The 19,146-nt window shown below is 57.8% G+C and overlaps 2 protein-coding genes across 3 annotated transcripts in view; one reads left to right on the forward strand and one right to left on the reverse strand.

Annotated features, from left to right (window-relative positions):
- CUNH1orf167 (chromosome unknown C1orf167 homolog) overlaps nucleotides 1-3,876 on the forward strand; it is a 16,432-nt gene extending 12,556 nt beyond the window's left edge. Inside the window, exons 10-15 of the mRNA XM_040987601.1 lie at nucleotides 115-232; nucleotides 423-845; nucleotides 1,304-1,620; nucleotides 3,370-3,532; nucleotides 3,637-3,694; nucleotides 3,787-3,876. Of these exons, the coding sequence (XP_040843535.1) occupies nucleotides 115-232; nucleotides 423-845; nucleotides 1,304-1,620; nucleotides 3,370-3,532; nucleotides 3,637-3,694; nucleotides 3,787-3,876 (1,169 nt within the window). The remainder of the gene's footprint in view (nucleotides 1-114; nucleotides 233-422; nucleotides 846-1,303; nucleotides 1,621-3,369; nucleotides 3,533-3,636; nucleotides 3,695-3,786) is intronic.
- Nucleotides 3,579-18,344, reverse strand: MTHFR (methylenetetrahydrofolate reductase). 2 transcript variants are annotated; one of them, XM_040987922.1, is made up of 12 exons: nucleotides 18,212-18,344; nucleotides 17,683-17,928; nucleotides 16,426-16,664; nucleotides 15,534-15,644; nucleotides 10,311-10,504; nucleotides 9,534-9,784; nucleotides 9,285-9,419; nucleotides 8,894-9,074; nucleotides 8,501-8,683; nucleotides 7,811-7,912; nucleotides 6,243-6,362; nucleotides 3,579-5,981 (listed from the first exon to the last, which is right to left on the reverse strand). In XM_040987922.1, the coding sequence occupies exons 1-12, from the start codon at nucleotides 18,319-18,321 to the stop codon at nucleotides 5,763-5,765; spliced, it is 2,091 nt and encodes a 696-aa protein (XP_040843856.1). In that variant the 5' UTR covers nucleotides 18,322-18,344; the 3' UTR covers nucleotides 3,579-5,762. The 2 variants fall into 2 exon arrangements, with proteins under 2 accessions (XP_040843856.1, XP_040843857.1); XM_040987923.1 differs by lacking the exon at nucleotides 16,426-16,664 and having other exon boundaries at nucleotides 18,212-18,293.
- Nucleotides 18,345-19,146: the final 802 nt, after the last annotated feature.

The raw sequence follows: 19,146 nt of genomic DNA on the forward strand, positions 1-19,146 counted from the left end.
CCTGTCACAGGACAGTCACACCCACACAGAAGGGACTGCCTCTGTCCCTCTCTGGCCTGGAGGTAGGGGAGTTAGCGGAGCACCCAGCAGCACCACAGTGTCTCTCTGGCCCAGGACAGCAGCAACTGCGTGAGTGGTACCAGAGGCGTGAGCGGCACCACCAGCGGAGCCTACGCAGGGTCGCATTCCAGGGCTGGCGGCAGGTGGCCGCTCAGCAGAGATGCTTGCGGAGGTGAATGGGCCTGGGGGAGGAGGAAGAGGAGGAGTTGGCCATTCCCAACTCAGAAGCAGCACCCACGGGAGTGAGGAGGGCTGGGAGAGAGACCCCGACTTGGGGATAAAGGGCAGGGCCACAACGTCCCACCACCTGTCTTGAGGAATGTCAAGCCAGCAGGGCCCCTCCTCTGCCTCTTGTTTTCCAGCCACTTCCAGGCCTGGTGTGAGGCTGTGCAGGGCACCAGTGTGCTCCAGGCCCAGTGGCGAGCCTTCCAGGATGGCCTGCAGAGGACAATGCTGCGGGCTGCCTTTGCCACATGGCAGGAAGCCTGGGCAGCTGCACTCCACATGTGCATCCAGCATCAGCCCATGGTGCAGGCCTCCACGGCCTGCTGGAGAAGCCTTGGGCAGTGGGGCTGGGCAGAGAGGCAGCTGCCAGGGACCCAGCCACAGCAGGCCCTTGGAGCATGGCGACAGGCCCTGGGCTGGTGCCGTGAGACTCAACAGCAGGCGGAAGGGAGAACGGGGGCCCAAAGCCAGGTGGCCCTGCATTGGATCCCATGGGTGTGTACGCCCCACTCTGTCCACGTCAGCGCAAAAACTGATGCACCTCAGACGCTGAGCACTCGGTGAGTACCTGGGGTCTGAGAGCAGCTCCATGCTGGGCTCTGGAGCATCTGGGGATGGGGTAATGAAATGTCTTGCAGCTGGGTAACAGGGTAGGTTGGAGGTGATAGGGATTTGTCACCCTGGTCACTGCAGCTATCCCTGGCATCAAGCCCCAGCTCTGCCACCTTCTGGCAAAGTTGCAGTGCTGCACTGCAGGGTGGCCATGTGCTAACTTGGCAGGACAGACCTGCCCTGCCAGGGTGGTGCTGGGCAGGGAGGGAGGCCGAATGTGCCTGGCAGCACTGCCTTCCCTCTGCCTCCCAGCTGGGTGCTTGTCTCTGTTGTGCGCTGTTTTGTCCAGTGCAGGCTGCTTACCAGGCCTGCATCTCCCAAGGAAGGGCAGGTGTGTGGGGCTCTACCTGGGGAGGATTCCTTACAGGCTTAGCCCTGGAGTCCCGGCCTGGCTGTTCTCCTGCAGGGTCCCAGAGGCCCAGGCCCCGTTAGCAGCCCAGCAGCATGTCCAGCGAGCTGCCACTACTCCCACCCAGGTCCAGCAAACTGGGCTCGGGTGCCTGCAGATCCACTGGGCCCAGTGGCGGATTGCACTGTTCCAAGTGCAGAGGGCCAAGGCGCAGGAAGCTGGTCTCATGCACCGGCCTGGGATATCCAGCAGAGGGAGCCTCCTGTTGCTGCTGGACGCCCCAGCCCCATGGAAGCAGGTGAGGGGGAACCTGGGGGGAATGGGGTGCAGAAGCAACTCTCAAGACCACTGGCCTTTAGAATCGGCTCATTTCAGCCCGTGGTGGTAACATGGCTAACCAATCCCCTAAAGGCACAACAGCGTGTGGATAGCGGCCATTCCCAGCTCCTGGCTCTCTGGCCCACCAGCAGGTACCTGCTGAGCACTTGGTACCTGACCAGAGAACCCAGCAGGGACTGCAGGGCAGGCACTTCCTTTCATGATCCACCCACTACCCACCTTGGTGCAATGCAGAACCGCCCCCCCCCCCACACACAGCAGCAGTCAGCATTTTACTTTTCTTATTGGAAAAATAAAATATGCTCAATACAAGAAAACCAGAATACAAACAAACCCAAAATTTCATCCTTGATTCTGCCCAAAGGTAGGTGTTACTTCCCTGGAGACCAAAAGCCGTTAGTTCTAACACCAGCAAAGGGGGATGACTACCTAGCAGGAGGGGACTTGCACAGCAGCCTGGGGAGTCACTGAGGGACACGGCCCTAGAGCTAGTGGCAGGTGAGGTCGTGTGATGGCATTGCTAAAAGTCCTGGCGCAGAACGCTGTGCTTAGATGGAATGGAAAGAGCTTAGGCTGCAGAATCCACACACGGGCTGCGCCAGCCACAGCATCTGGGGTTCCAAGGCATTTTAATTCTAGGTGTGCTACAGGGCAGTTCTTCTAGAAGCCCATCCCATTCCTGCCAGTAAGATAAGGACTCCCCACACTGAGACACCAAGGCTGACAAAAACAAAGCAGAAGCTGTCACTGTACCCTCCTTCCAACACAGGGATCCGTGTCTCCAAGCAGCCCTCTCCCGACAGGCCCCGCGGGTGAATGGCAGCTTGTGTAGCAGAGCTTGGGCTCTGGCAGGTGAAGCACTTCTTGGGCAGGTAGTAGGCTGTGCCACTGCTGGGGACAGACAAATCCCCTAGCAGAATGCCCGGTTCTAGCACCAGCTTCCTGCTCATGTGCCTGGGAGGCAGTGAATGAGGGGCCAAATATTTGGGTTCCTGCCACCCACCTGCAGCCCAGCTCTCAGCTTTGCCCTGGCCCCATGCTGGCTATCATGGGCACTTGGAGTGAACCAGCAGATGGAACGGCTCACTCTGCCTTTCAAATGTATGAATAACTTTAAAAGATAAGCTTAAGTGGGAAGATCAAAGATCAATAGCCACCTTCCAGGGCTGTCCCCAACACAGAAAACACTTAGTGGCTCATTTCTAGGACAGGTGAAGGGAGGGGCTATGGGTTCGTGCTGGCCACACTACTCCTGGGATTCTCTAGGCAACATACCCACTTCATCTGTGTACACCAAGTAGGAGACCTGGCGAAGGGTGTAAAAGCACCCCACTTGGCTGTCCAGGGACACTGGGGTGATTTGCCCCTCTGTCCCCTCAGACTCACAGTTGCTGGACACTAGCCACAGGACCGACACATGAGCACAGCCACGACAACCAGGGGACACCAGAGGAAACAGCCTGGATGCAGAGTAAGGGGACCCAGGCCTGGGAACAGGAGGTGGCTGAGGGGTAAAGGCGTTGCCAGTCTGGAAGCATCTCTGTACTTGCTTTTCTCCCACCCACGTCCTCTTCCTGAGTACTCTAAGAGAACAACTTCTGCCTTGTCCATTGTTTTTCCCCGGGCAGCAGTCCAGAGAGCTGGGGCCCTGTGATGTGGCAACAAGGGGAAAAGTGCACTTCTCCACTCCACACCTCCATGGGCCCTGTCACAGCCCACGGTGCAGGTGCAAAGCTGCCTTCCTGAACCCACCCAGTGATCTCTGACTCCACTCGCCTTTCCAGGTGGTGGGGAGAGTCCCCCTGGCCCCAGCTTCCAGCTCTGGGTGCAGTGGCCTGGAGGCAGCAGCTGGGCCCCAGGCCTGTCCCTGTGGACGAGACCTGGCTGGCTCTATGGCAGCCCTGAGACCAGAGGCCTCCAAAGGAAAGTCTACCCGAGGCGACTCGGGTAAGCGCAGTATGTGTGCAAATGTATGTGAGACTGAGGTAGTAGGTGGACAGAGCAGCGAGGAGCTTGTCTGAGATCGGAACTGAGCCCTCTTCCGCCCCCAGGATCCGGGAGGCGCAGGCCCCGGCCAGTGGCCCAGCCCTCTTCCCTGGTCACGAAGTGGTCCGGAGGCACTCAGCAGACAGGCAGCAGCATGCTCAGCGAGGGCAGCTTGAAGCTCTGCTTAGCCAGCACCAAGCTGCCTGGCGGATCAGGTGCCTGGCAGCTGCCTGGCAGCGCTGGGTGGATGCTCGAGGGACACAGCAGCTGGGACGGACCCTGGTGAGTGGATGTGGCCCCTCTGACCCACACTGAATGGGGTTCTAGGGCACACCCCGTCCCATGCTCCCCTCAACCCAAGCCCCTAGAACCAGTGTCTCTAGGCCAGGAACCACCACTAACACACTTCTTGGTGGACACTCAACTTGTCACATCCCTCTACCTCCAGGCCCAGCAGGAGCAGCAGAGGCGGCAGGAGCTGGGGGCTGGGAAGCATGAGGCAGGAGCCTTTCTCTGCCAATTGTCCCCACAGCTTCGGCAGTGGTATCTGGGTTGGGCCTGGCAGACGTGGCGGCACCAAGCCGTGAGGCTGCGGGTGGCTCGGCGGCTACAGCAGCAAGAGGACAGCTGGTTCCTTCCCAGGTACCGGGGGCAGGGAGGGGGCGGCCCCTGCCTGCTCTTCCCCAAACCAGTGCCACTGCTAAACCGAAGGGTTCCCGCTCGCTGCCACCAGGGCACCTTTGGTTTCAAGGGCGGGGGCAGGCTGGCTTAGAGACCACACAACGTGGATCCTGCAGCCCCTGATCAGAGACCCTGCATTCAATCCAGTCTCACTCGCTCCCTTGGTCAGGAACAAGGTGTGGCCGCTGTCCTGAGATTGCTCGCAGCAGCCTGAAGCAGGCCTGGGTCCCAAGTGACCACTCCCTCTGGCAGCCTCCCAGAGCACCGGCCAGACCTCTCCCCAGACCTCTGCACTGGACCTGAACAGAGGCCCGTTCTGCCCCACCCTTACCTTCCCCACCAGGGGGACAGAATGCTATGGGCATAGGTGTTCCTCTGGCTCTGGACAGAGGTGGAGACAAGTAGCCCTTCCACCTTGTCCCTGACTCCAGGCCTTTGCGAAGTCACACTGGCACCTAACAGCTGGGCCGGAGGACAGGCGTCCTCTCCCAGCAGCCTGGGAGCCTTGAGCAGGCTGGAGCTGCCCAGCCTCGGGGGCGGCAGGCTTGAAGCTGAATGGGGGGCCTGCAGTCACCACGGGGACTTGTTCCTGTAAAACACAAGCAGAACCAAGCCCAGCTTTTAGGGAAGGTGCTGTGTCCCACCCACCTGGGGGTGGGCTGGCACAGGGACCAGCCTCTGGAGCGCCAAAGGATAATAAAAGATCCCCCAGGTTCTCACTGCTTCTCTCACTCAGATGCGTACAAGACTGCCTGGGCCACAGCCAGCTGGGTCTGCAAGGGAAGCGGAAGTTCCACACTGGTGTGTGCATCCACCCTTCCCCTCCCTCCCTCCATTCCCCATCCTTGTCCTGCCGCAGGGCCAGGCAGACAACACCCGTGACAGGCTAGGCCGAGGACTGAGCAGCAGGCAGGAGCAGGGCTGCCAGAGTCCTGCTCGGAGCTGGGCTTGGCTCAGGGAAGCTCATCTGCCATGGACAGGCGTACCCATCCTTCCACGACTAGGGGGAAGGGAAGGCCAAGGCTTCTGCCCAGCACAAAGGTTCAGGTAACCTTTAACCGTGAAGGGACAGACACTTTCCCTTGAGCCATCATAATGCAGGCAGGGCTCAGACAGCAGCACGAAAAAAGGGCAGAGACGGCCAGCTGATCCCTCAGGTACCCCTCAGGTACAGGTGGCAGGATACCCTAGAACCAGCCAGCATCAGCCAAGGGCCTGTGCAGCAGCAAGCTAGGACCAGTGAGAACAGCAGGGAAGCCATGCCTCATCCGCCCCGAGCCAACAGGGCCCAGCAGCCATATTCCCAGGGACGGGAGGTGCAGTAACGTCTCTCCCCACAAGGCCACCAAGCTTCCTGCAGGGCTGGCTCCGGTCCAGCCAGAGCCTGAAGGCCCAGGCCAATCTAGCTGCCATCATGATTGTCACGAGGGAAGCAGAGACCAGGGCTTGGGGACGGCTGAAGGAAAGCTGTGACAAGGAGGGAGGTGGGGCTAAGCGGCCGAGCCGAGGGTCATGGAGCCTCTGCTCCCGCTTCCTGTCGCATGGGCCTGCCCAGGAGCTCGAAAGCATCTTCCACCACCTGCCACAGGCAGTTGTCCAGCGGGAATTCATTGTCCACCAGGTTGACCAGGAAGTAGTTGTCATGGATGTCCTGGATGATCGTGCGGGAGAGGGACTCCTCCTCGTACAGCTTGCCCCACTGTTCAATCCACAGGGCAAAGGCCTCATCCTGCACACACAGGGACCCAGTCACCAGGGCCACCCCAGGCCAGAGCCACCCCAGCCAGGGTCCCTGGGTCTTGCCGGTGACCAACACAGCACCCCGGGAAGAGAACAAGGCTTGTGGTCTGTACGACCCTCCTACTATTCAGAATCATTATCACTGCCAGCAGAGTGAGCATGCGGGGTGGCCATGATGGGGCCAGCAACACCGCCTTACTCAGGGCTCTCTGGTTGGCCAGGGCCAGTGACCCCCGCCCAGCTGCTTTACCTTCCAGAACATGAAGCTGATGGGGTCTACCACTGTGGGCTGGATGATCTCTCGCCCCGGGAAGATGCCCCAGGTGACCGCGTTGGGCTGCAGCTCAGGCGCGTTGGTGATGTTCTCACCCTGGGGGGAGGGAGGTGGGTACTGGGGGTGGTGTTCTCACCCTGGGGGGTGGGAGGTGGGTACTGGGGGTGGTGTTCTCACCCTGGGGGATGGGAGGTGGGTACTGGGGGTGATGGTCTCACCCTGGGGGGTGGGAGGTGGGTACTGGGGGTGGTGTTCTCACCCTGGGGGGAGGGAGGTGGGTACTGGGGCTGATGGTCTCACCCTGGGGGGTGGGAGGTGGGTACTGGGGGTGATGGTCTCACCCTGGGGGGAGGGAGGTGGGTACTGGGGTGGTGTTCTCACCCTGGGGGGTGGGAGGTGGGTACTGGGTGTGATATTCTCACCCCGGGGGGATGGGAGGTGGGTACTGGGGGTGATGTTCTCACCCTGGGGGGTGAGAGGTGGGTACTGGGGGTGGTGTTCTCACCTTGGGGGGTGAGAGGTGGGTACTGGGGGTGGTGTTCTCACCCTGGGGGGTGGGAGGTGGGTACTGGGGGTGATGGTCTCACCCTGGGGGGTGGGAGGTGGGTACTGGGGGTGATGGTCTCACCCTGGGGGGAGGGAGGTGGGTGGGTACTGGGGTGGTGTTCTCACCCTGGGGGATGGGAGGTGGGTACTGGGGGTGATATTCTCACCCCTGGGGGATGGGAGGTGGGTATTGGGGGGGTGATGTTCTCACCCTGGAGGGTGAGAGGTGAGTATTGTTCTCACCCTGGGGCCCGAGGGAGGCACTGGAGGAAGGTCAGAACAGCCTGGGATCCAGGCTGGCAACTGCCCTTGCAGGCCTGTGTCCTGTGTATGGCAATCCCCATGCCCAGCCCAGCCCTGCTGCCATCAGCCTCCTGGGCCCACTCACTGGTATGCTCTGCGTGCCCCCTCCTGCTAGCTAGACTAGATCCACTGTCCACCCGAGCCTCTGCAGGTCCTCTCCCCGACGCCTGCAAGCCAGACGGTTGAGTGCTGTGACCTGACCACAATCAGACATGGAGCCAGGAACTGCACTGCTGAAAATGCCTCCCCCAGCCTTTAGGGAAATCCCAGTTCCAAGTGAGGCCCTAAGGACCCGGCCCCTGCTCAATACTAAAGTCTCCCTTTCCCTGCTCATGGCTTCTCCACAGACAGGGCAGCTGGGTATCTGTCCCTGCTCTGTCCTCCTGAATGCTGTACTCCTTGTTGGCCCACTCTCGGTCCTAAGATTAGTGCCATACTTGGCCCTTCCAGAAGCTGCCCTGACCTTCCAGGTTTGGTGAGCCTGCTCTGGATCCTTCAGTACAGCCTACAATGAACTTGATTTTTCAACCTTCACTAACTTGTAACTGTCCGCTTTACTTGGGAGCTCTCCTGAGAGCAGGGTCCTGGTTTTGTCTGCATCTCCCCACCTTGCCCAGTATGTTTGGCCCAGGCTAGGTGGGAATATAAATGTGGGAGCTGCCAGGTACCAGCACCTGGGCCCTGGGCCAGCCTACCTTCACGTCGACGATGTGGTAGTTAACTCGGAGCTCGTACTTCTTCAGCACCTCCAGGAGGGCCCCCGCTATCTCACGGGAGGTGAAGAACTCCAGGTAGGCCTGTGGGAGACAGTGCCCGCCCATCAAACCCGCACCCTTCCCTCATGCAGCCAGTGTGCCTGTGGGGACACCGTGGGCAAGGCCTCGGTGACAGGGACATAGCCTTCTTTTCTAGTACCAGCACCCATCAGAGCTTAAGCCAGACTTATTTAAATCCATTTGCTGGAATGCACATGATCCTGTAAACTGAACACTTCCTCCCCAGCTGAGGACAGGAGGTTCAAGCAGCTAAGCAGATTCACCCCAGTGCCAGGAAGCAGCCAGGCTGGCACCAAAACCCAAGTCTCCAGGGCCAGGGCTTGAAGTCTCCAGGGCAACTCCAGCCCAGGCCAATAGGAGGGCCATGTTCCTCGGGATGGGAGCAGTAGCTATGGGGCTAGGCTCTTCCCGAGGGCTAACTACACGTGTCTTGACATGTTTCAACCCTGAAACACGCACCATATCCCATGTTACAGGAAACGGGCCTGCCAGCCCAGGTCTGCTCATGAAGCATGAGCCCCTGTCTGCTGTGACTGTCACTCAGGAGTGAAAGCTGCTCTGTCCCCAATTTAGGGCCCCTTGGGCTAGCTGCGGGCATGGCCATCACACCTTCTGGAAGACATAGCCCCCGCTGGGGCCCCAGCCCACGACGGGGTCAGAGGATGGCTTCCCGTTGATGTTGGGCTGGGAGTTGATGGTGAGGATGCCCTGCCGGTTCACACGCAGCAGCTCCTCTTTCATGAGGCTGGTCTCGGCCGCCAGGGGCTCATCATTCCACGGCAGGCACGTCACCTGGGAGAGACGAGCAGGGCTGGGCAGCGCTGGGATCTGGACTCTGGGTCCCGTCCCCAGCTCAGGCTCACTCTGTGCCGAGCGGCCAAGTCACAACATGGAGATGCAGTCTGGCCCAGAGCCAAAGGCGGGGTGAGGGGAGTCACTAGGGACCCATCAACACCACTCACTTTGTAGAGGAATCACCAGGGACCCCCCAGCAGCACTCACTTTGTAGCCATGCTGGTTTGCCTCTCCCGAGAGGTAGCGAACAAAAACTTCGAAGACGCTTTGCTCGCTGGTCAGCTCGGTCCCCCACATCTGCAGCAGCTCCTCCTTGGGGCACTTGCTCTTCAGATAAAAGAGGTAGTAGTCCTTCAGGTCCCCGAAGGCTGGGGAAGAGGAGTTACCCCTGCAGGGGAGGGGGCCTAAGGTCAGCACCTGCTCCTGAACCGTGAGCTCTTGGCTAAGGACAGCTGCCACCACCAGCCCAGGTGCCCTCCCTGGAAACCGAGCTGCACTCATCCCAGGGCCCTCACACCAGGTTGGGCCACTGCCTCTGTCCCTCCTCCCACGCCTGGGACTGGGGAGCAGTCTGCTGGCAAGGCACCTCAGGCCTCACCAGCGGCCATTGGGGAACTCGTCCCACTCCTGGGTGCGGTAGATGTAACTCTTGGGTCTGGAGGCCCAGAAGATGGGACGCACATCTTCTTCCCGGCGCTTGGGATGGGCACTGACAGCCCAGGGCAGGGGACGCCTGCGTGACAAGAAGACAGAGGACAATGGGTTGGCTGGGAAAGGGACGGGCCACGCCATGTCCATAATCACTCTCGGGCTTCCTATGGGGGAGCCCGAGCCCACTGCCCCTCACCTGGGGTCCTCGGTCCACATGCCCAGGCGCTTCAGCACCTCCGTGGTGGCCACCTGACGGTTGAGGGTGTAGAAGTGCAGGCCTGGCACCAGGCCACTGGCCAGGAGCTCCTGGCACAGGCTCACGGCCAGGTCAATGCCATAATTGCGGATGGCGGCATCGTTGTCTTTGATCGGCTCAATCACGTCCTTGATCTCCTGAGGCACCTCCAGCTTGGACAGCTTCACGAGCTGTCGCAGGGAGTGATAGCCCTGCCCGAGACACATGGGCGCTGTGGGGTCATCTGCAGCCATCTCCTGCCCTAAAGGCTTGCCGCATTGTCGCTGCCCGCCAGGTCTCCTGCCACACGTGACCATGCTGCCAGAGCTCCCCGAGGCCTGTCTCGCTTTTTTCCATTCAGTAGAGCGCAGTGGCTGCCATGGTTCAAGCCCACCCCGTAGCCTGTCGTATCTACCGATCACGCAGTGGCCGCCTAACCTAGCTGTTCCCGGATCACAATGACCATCAGAATCACCTGCAAAACCCAAAAAGTAAAATGCAGATGCCCAGGGCCACCACAGAACTTCCAGAAAAAGCAGATAAAACAGTTCTGATATAACTGAGTTGGGGAAAGTTGGTTTAACCCCAATTTGTGAGAGTGATAGTCACATCTAGTGATACTTGTTGGGACTTCGTAATAAAACAAAAACCCAAACACAGAGTGAAGACAGCATTGGGCCAAGCTGACAGGGCTTGGCAGGTGGGGTGGGGGCCGGGCAGTCCTCCTGGGACCCTCACCTGGATGGGAAAGATGCCAGGTAGAATGGGGCACGTGATGCCCATCTCGGTGCAAGCCTTCACAAAGCTGAAGAACGTGTCTGCCGTGAAGAAGAGCTGTGTGATGATGAAATCGGCACCCGCGGACACCTTCTCCTTCAGGTGCCTCAGGTCGGCCGCAAGGCTCTCTGCGTCGGGGTGGCCTTTGGGGTAACCTGTCCACGGAGGGGGGAGTAGGGTGACGCGGCCTCCCTTCCATTGGGATGAGTGAACAATGCAGCAGACGGGAACAAATCCTCCGCCTCGGGCCTGCCAGCCTCGCCTGCTCCCCCAGCGCGCCGGGGCTCAGCTCAACATGCCAGTGGCTGCACTCAGGCCCCCCGTGACCCTGACCTGGACGTGATCCCCCCTAGCGTGGATGTAGACTGCTCCAAATGCCCACACAGCCTGCCTCTACCAGCCAGGCAAACCAGGCCTGCACTTTGTGGCTATGGAAAAGAGACAATACTGCCAGTGGGACATGGCACTGCACTCCGAGCACTGGATTTAAACATTATTTTTAACATTAAAGTCACCTGGTGCAAGACAATGAAAAGTTAGGAACTGAATCGGGTCACGGCAGGAGAGCTGATGCAGCAGACAAGCGACAGAGGGAACACAGTTAACTACTTCCTGGAACCTGAAGGTCTGTCCTGCAGAAAGATGGACCCCAGACAGGTCCTTGTCCATCAGGGCCTGTGCTGCGTCTGATGGCAGCGTTAGCACCCCTTCAACCCCAGCATGTCTTGGAGTGGGACACCACAGGCTGGCCATGGAGCCAGCACTGCCTGGGATGTGGGACCCCACGACTTCCAGACTCCTGACTGGCTCTGGGGCTTGATGATTCTTTCTCCATGGGGACTTACTAGCAGCCTTGTTTGGCTGAAAGCAGGGAGCTCACAGGCCTTAGTCCAACTACAAGAAGGGGGCTGGCTTAGCCTCACCCTAGCCAGGCAGGCCCACCCCATCCCAGTCAGGCAGGCCCACCTCACTCCTGCCAGGCCAACCCACCCTGCCCCACCAAGCAGGCCCATCCTGTCCTTGCCAGGCAGGCCTACCCAGCCCCAGTCAAGCAGGCCCACCCCATCCCAGTCAGGCGGGCACACTTCACCCCTACCAGGCAGGTCCACCCCATCCCAGCCAGGCAGGCCCACTCCATCCCAGGCAGGCAGGCTAACCCCACCCCTGCCAGGCGGGCCCATCCTTCTCCTAACCCCCAGGAGCCAGCCAGGCTGCAGACCAGAGGCTGAGCTCTTGGAAGCCAAGCTGCTGTATTGTGATAAACAATTTCATTTCTAAGAAGCCCGGAGTCATTAAAATTGGACACAAAAATGACTGCCTTAAGCAGAGTAGGTTGAGTAGCATCAGCATCTCATACTTCTTCCTTGTCCCCCTTCCCCTCCCTCCTTTCCCTGGGAGATGCCTAGAGCCTGAGTCACACTGCACAGGCCAGGGTCCCTGGGGGACAGCGGGGGTGGGAGGAAGGCCACAGCCACAAGGCCCGGACGGCTGCCCAGCCTAACAGGGAGCAGGCGGTGGGGGTGGGGAGGCCTGTGGCCGCAGCTGCACTCCACAGGCTAGGGTCACTGGAAGAGGCCCAAAGCCAGAGCCACATGGGCCGAGGTGCTGCCCAGTTCAGCAGGGAGGGAGTCTGGAGCTGCAGCAACACCATGTGGGCTGGCTGGGGTCCCTCCAAAATGCCCATGGCTGGAAACACACAGGCCAAGATGGGGAGGGGGCCTGTGGCTGGAGCCACACCACATGAGACTAGGCAGGTACAAAAGGTAAACCTATATACTCCATCAAATCAGCCAAAGATCTCAGACACTTCTTTGAAAAAGGAAAAGATAAACATAGCCTTTACTATCCCTGTCTCTATATTAAGATTACGGCACTTTACGGCAGACAGGTTTTACTGATCACTTCCCTTGATCTTCTCCGGAAGCTGCTACTGGATCTTGGTATGTCACATGACACCAATCTTAGAAAACTTTACTCAGTTTTAGGCAGTTTACCCTACACTTCAGTCCAACTTCTACAGCGAGTCTCCAAATCTGCATACACTCTTTCTGGAATGGTCAATAGACAACTAACAGCCCTTTGAATAAATACTCGCCAACCAGGGAGAGGCAGGCTAGGGGCCTGACACTGGGGTCCTGAGCAGGTTGTACCGGTGGCGGGCCAACACAACATTGTGGGAGCAGGCAGGCCAGTGGCCTCATGGGTAATAGGGAGGTGGCACCTGCAGCACACCAAACACTGGTCTAGGGGTGGGCAGGCAAAGGGCCTGATGCTGGGGCCCTATGCTCACATTGGGAGCATAACACTGACCTTGGCCAAGGGTCTGATGCTGGGCCCCTAGGCAGGTCACATTGGGAGCATAACACTGACCTTGGCCAAGGGTCTGATGCTGGGCCCCTAGGCAGGCCACACTAGCAGCATAACACTGACTTTGGCCAGGGACTTGAGGCTGGGGTCCTGTATATGTGTGGTCCACTGATGGCCTTTGGCAGGCCAGGTACCTGATGGGTCCTGGGCAGGTCATGGCTGCTGCATGACACTACGCTGATGGGTTCTAGACCGTCCCAACAGTGCTAGGCTGGTGGGGGGGGGGGAGGGATGAGACTGAAGTCCAGGGGTTGGAGCCCACTGATGTCACCAAGAAACCTGGGTTTTCATGTCCCACTGGTCCCAGATGCAACAGGATCTGGTTTCAGGAACCAGAGACTGGGGTGTGTGTACTGGCATTGGAACACACAGAGCATACTGTGCCATCTCCCACGCTAACTTCTGTGTAGGAGAGAGGATCATGTTATCTGAAGGACTAGTCGGTCTACTCCTGTGAAACAGTTGATCAAGGCTCTTAGATGCAAAAGACAGAAAAAGGCCAGCAACTTCTCAGGACGACGCCAATACAGGGGACACAGCCATTGGCACTAGCTATACTTTCTATGGCTTGGGACCTGGATCCACTAGAGGAGACAGGCCTACACACCTAGTCAGCAACAAGTAGCTACAGAAGACGCAAGGAAACTACATCCTTCGGCAACCCTGAGGACAGGGGGCAGAAACATCAGGCAGCTCAGGGTCACGAGTTAAAAGCCATACCTCTCCAACCCATTTAATACAGTCTGCCTATGTGTCACTCCAATGACCCCTTCCCCAGTTGGGCTGCCCTCACCCGGGACTGGAGGGTGACACCAGGTCCACAAGAAGCCAGGCAATGGGGAGGGGCGTCCCCTGTCTCCCTCTGGACACGAGATGAAAGCAGAAACATCTCTCTTCCACCTCCTTCCTCACTGCCCACTTTGCCTGAATGAGTTTGTGAATTTCCTCACTTTTAATTAAGTCATACCCAAACAAACCAAAAATAAATAAATAAATGCAGAAAAAAAAAACCCACACATTTTTTTCCAGAGAAAATCCAGGAACTCTACAACCTATATCTATATATCACCAAACAAATCTAGCTGGGTTTGGCTCAGTTTATTACAGCCTTTTTCTAGCACCCTTGGCTTGATGCTCTCTAATCAATTTTTAAAAAAGATTTCTTTATTTCTATTTGAAAGGTAGAGTTACAGAGAGCAGGAGAGACAGAGATCTTCATCCGCTGGCTTACTCCCTCAGTGGCTACAACGGCCAGAATCTGACCAAGCCAAAACCCAGAACCTAGAGCTTCTTCAAAGTCTCCTATGCGGGTTCAGGGTCCCAAGGACCTGGGTCATCCTCTGCTTTCCCAAGCCACCAGCAGGAGGCTGGAGAGAAGCACAGCAACCAGGATTAGAACTGGTGCCCATATGGGATCCTGGTGCTTGCAAGGTGAGACTTTTAGCCACTGAACTATTGTGCTGGACCCTAACCCAGTGACCTTTATGACCAGGCAAAACACAGAGTCATCAGGCAAGAGCAGGCACCCAGCTTTGCTACTATCCAGCTGGGATCACCTAACAGCCCTTCCTATGGGCACAGCATGAATGACAGGTGCGCTGCTGACCCCTGGAAATGGCCAGTCTGTCCTTAATTCCTGACCAAGCCACCCAAACACCCCTCTTGGCAGAAGACTGGACATGGACTTGGGTGCCTGGAGAAAAACCCACAGGGACCCTCAAAGAGAAACCTTCTTTAAGCCACTTGCTTTTTAAATAATTCATCTGAGATGCTACTCTGTACACAGCTATGTTTAATATAAAAATACAATTTCACTTGGGGTTGGCATTATTGCATGGCAGGTTAAACAGCTGCCTGGGTACCAGCTCAGGTCTTGGCTGCTATAGTTTCAATCCTGCTTCCTGCTAACGTACCTAAGAAAGCAGCAGAAGATGGCCCAAGACATTGGCTGTTGTAACCATGTGGGAGAACTGCAAGAAGCTCCTGGCTCCTGGCTTCACAATAGCACAGTTCTGGCCATTGTGATCGTTTGAGGAGTGAACCAGAGAACGGAAGAGCTTGTCTCTCTGTGAACCTCCTTCTTTCTCACTCTGCCTTTCAAACAAATCTTATCTTTTTTTGAAGATTTCCCTCAAAATACTGGAGAGGAGCTGTTATTCCCAGTCTCAGCTCATCGACACAGAGCTCTGTGTTCCTGGCACACACTGCCTTGCTACACCTGGGCCCAATCTCAGGGACAGAAAGACATGGGGAGGAACCAAAGGTCATGCTTCCTTTCCCACGTGAACCTGACGAGGTCCCCTGGCTGCAGCAGACAGAACTAGACTTGAATCAATCTGATTCTGAAACTGACCTGAGACCCGGCCACCTGTCTGGGCCACTGCTGGAACTGACATGACATGACCCCAGAGCAGGTCATGGGATGGACAAGAGCAAGCATCAGGCTGACCATGGCCGGAAGCAGACACAGAGGGACGCGCAGCCGCGGAGAGTTAGAGGGAAGGCCTGTGTCCTGCCTGCTGCCAGTCAAGTGCTTTGATGTCAGCTCCCAACCTTGGGTTCTGAGGTTCCCTGTCGCCTCCCGCCTCTCCTCTTGGAGAGAATGGGGCTGGGAGGCAGAACATGGGCAGCTGGGCAGAGGAACAGAAACGCAGGGTGGAGGATGTGAGCGAGCACAGGAGCACTTCACCCCTATGTGTCCCTCACCTGGCTGGGACGCAGGCCCACAGTGCACCTCATCTGTGTCTACAGCAGCTGATCCGCCTCCTCCCCGCTTTCCTCTCCATCCCGACCCACGCGGACCCTCCAGCCACTCACCTGCCACACAGATGTCAAAGTAATCCCCAAACTCGCTCCGGATGTGTTTCACCAAGTCTACGGCGTAGTTGAAGCCTCCCTCCTCTTCCTCCCACTGCTCACCAATGGGGTCTGCAGGAAGGACAGAGGTCCCTGTTACAGGGTCTCGCCCAGTCTTCTCATTCCCTCTACCTACACCTGCTCCCAGAGCTGAGCATTCCTCGAAGGCAGACTCCCCATAATTCAGTTTGGATCTCTTCTTTCTAGCACAGCAGCTGGTACCCTGTGGGAGGCAAGGAAGCACCGAATACCAACTCGGGGTAGGCCTGGTGCTTGCAGGTGGCCCAGTAAACAGCTGACACTCTCCTCTGAGCCCAGGACTGGGCATCCCTTTTCTACTTGCACCCAGGTGTGTCCAGCACATTCTCCCCACATCTCCTGTCCCTTGGGAGAATCTTCTACTCGTCTTTTGAGAAACGGACTTTGGTCGGGAGCACAACGCCCCCAGTGCTCACCATTCAGAGTCCGTCTTCTCACACTCGGGCGGCCTGTTTCAGCAGGCACCAGAGACAAAGCAGCTGTTCTCATGCCTGGACAAAGGCCAGAACTGTGCTCGTGGCCAGGCCAAATGCTGGGCACAGCCAGGGATCAATGAGTTGTGCAGCAGGGCACAGGGTTATCAGAGGCTGGCCACCTTCCTGCCTGAACCCAGGCTGCAAGGCCAAGGAGGTGGATGTGCGACTCCTTCTGTGCCCATGGCAGACTCACTATCCACACTGCCCACTGATGCTGCTAAAAGGGGGGATGCAGAGAGAGAGAGCTCAACATGGGGTACAGAGAGCAGGACTGGTCCAGGGTCAGGATAACCTGCCATGAAAGAGGCAATCCGGAGGGGGGATGTGCCAGCTCACACCTCCTCTCAGCGCCAAGATGTTCTTGAGGCCAAGCTGTTTGGCTTTATGCAAGTGGCCTGTGATGTCCTCCGGCCGCTGCCGGCAGCAGGTCATGTGCAGCACAGTCTCCAGGCCGCAGTAGTTGACGGCAGTGCTGGCAATCATCATGGAGGAAGTCTCCTTGTCCGAGCCGGGGTCTCCTGCCGGATGCCAGGTCACGTCTATGAAGAGGGGGCCGCCTGCTGCCATCCGGTCAAACCTGCCGGGAATGTCCTTCTGAAGACGGGCAACACCACCCTTTGCTGCCTTCCTTGGGGCCTGAGGGCCAGCTGGAGGCCCAGCAAGCCTGCGCACCTCCTGGTTTTGCTCCCTCTGAACTGCATGACCTTGAGTACACTCCTTTGGCTCTCTGCGTCTCAGACATGCAAGCACAGCACCTGCTCCACAACAGCACCAGGGGAGTGTCAAGACCGGTGACCCCACAGACCCTAGAACTGGGGTGCACAGAGCAAGCACTCAGTCTTGTCAGAACTACTGTGACAGCAGGGACCACATGGAACAAAGCTACCATGTAGGACCCTTCATTTTGTCTGAGTTAAGGCATTTCCACGGCTGAGAGGACAATGAGCTGGCCCAAAGGGAGAGGAATCCTCAGAGTCACAAGCAAAGTTTCACTTCAGGAACAGGGAAACACAGGTCACCAGACACAAGACTCGTCACTGCTGTCACTCGGGCCAAGTTCCTGAACTAGACCAAACCCAGGGACCAAAACCAGGAAGTGTTTGTCTGACAACACTCTATCACATGTATTTAAATAGCCTGGGCTTTAAACGTTCAAACTTTGGGTGTGTCACACAAGAAGTGCAAATGGGGGGAAAAATCTAAACATTGAAAAAAGAACTGTAATTCAAAAAGTGCTAACGAAATTCACTTGGCATGTCTAGATTTCAAGAGACAGAGCTGGATCTCTAACTTGCTGCAAACAGTCTAAACCACCACTCTGACCTCCCACACAGCGCTCACGGTCCCAAGCTTTGCCAAAGAATGCAGTTCGGAAGCATCAACATTTTTTTTTAAGCCATTATAGAGTATCTTAAAAATATGCCTGATGCCCAGAGGAACTCCAAACTGCGAAGGTGACATCAAGTGGCCTCTCCCATCTCTGCTCTCATCCACCTCCCCGCCTTAACCTTGTCGCTTCAACGCCTCCAGTTCATCCCTTCTCCTTGATGGCAGCACCCCACCCCCCGCCCCACCTTCCCTTTAAGCCAGCTTACCCGGAGATGAGGTTGACAGCCCCCTGAACAGTCCGAGGTGGGAAGAACTCCAGGGAGAACCACCTGTCCCCAGACTCCATCCTCCGTCGCATCTTCTCCCGCAGTCTCTCACACCGCTCCGGGTCCAGGCCAGGGGTGGAACACCTCGAACTATTTTTGGAACTCTCGCTGCCACTGCTGCTGCCCTCTGAGCGGGGGTTGAGGCCGCCATTCCCTTGAGCCTCGTTCACCATGGCCCGGCTTCTGCTGCATGGGGCGGGGACATGGGCAGGGGGCATCAGAGGGCAGGCAGCCAAGCCCCGAGCACATCCAGGCACCCAAGTGGTAGGTTCAGGCGAGGGATGCTGCAGTTCCACGCAGGAAGGCCAGGAGGGTCCGGCTAACGCTGTCCCTGCCCTGTGGCTCCAGGTTCGACAAGTGACAATCACCTGGGCTGCCTGACTCTGAGCTTTGCCCTCCTGTGCTGCCTGTCTCCTTGTACAACCGCCCCCACCCAGCACGGAAATATGCCCCTTCAGCCCACAGCTACCTGCGGGAGGGTGGCACAGAAGATCTACCACTGCGGGCCTCAGAGGTCCACGCTCCCAGGGAGAGGCAGTGGGGTCCTGCTGGGAGGACCCTGGCTCTTCCCCGGTCCATCTCTGCCAGCTCAGACCCGGACCAGTGGGGAAGAACACAGAACCTTCCCCAGCGGGTGTGTCCAGTTGGGCGGAGCTGGGATAAAGGAAGCCAACTCTGGGGGCGGAGGCAAGGCTTCCAGGCCCCAGGGAGGGCCCAGGCTCAGTGCTGAGAAGGCGCTGGACCAAAGGAAAGAGGGGGATGCAGGGGCAGGAGGCCAGCTGGGCTTGGCGGAGATGCAGCCAACGGCCACTCAGGGTCATTGGATCCCTCTCCAAAGAAGGAATGGCTGGCTCAGGCTGGCCACGCCTGACCCATCTCCTGTTACTTTAGAGCAGGATGCCAGGGGCAGGGCCTGCTGAGCAGAAATTTCTCCTGAGCACAAGCTACCCTAAAAAGACACGTTGAGGGTTGAGCTTGGTCCAAGCAGGTTTAAAAAAGGAAGTTTCTGTCCAACTCAGAACAAAGACCCCCTCCCTCAGTGCCTGCCTTGCAGGCAATCCTCATACCACTGCAGTCCAGGAAGGTCAGTGACTGCAGCGCCATCATGTCCGTGCCCTCGGGCAGGCCTGCTGCCACCTGGCAGTGCGGTGAGCAAAGGAAGACAGAGCAAATGAAACTGAGCCCCACTCTTACACAATGGGCAAACACCAAAGAGTGGAAATTGCTGTGTGGTGACCCAAAGCAAAAAAAGAAACAGGCATTTCAGGGCATGCCCACTGTTAAGTTGGTTGTCAGCAACCACATAAGGCCAGCGTTCTGGCGGGACCACTTCCCCTCCTATGACACACACAAGCGCACACTGCCTGCAAGGATGCAGCCCACGTCAGGGCGCTGATTCCAGAC

Source organism: Ochotona curzoniae, unplaced genomic scaffold, assembly GCF_017591425.1.
Source record: "Ochotona curzoniae isolate NIBS_2020 unplaced genomic scaffold, NIBS_Ocur_1.0 contig_4792, whole genome shotgun sequence".
In the NCBI taxonomy this organism is placed as follows: domain Eukaryota; kingdom Metazoa; phylum Chordata; class Mammalia; order Lagomorpha; family Ochotonidae; genus Ochotona; species Ochotona curzoniae.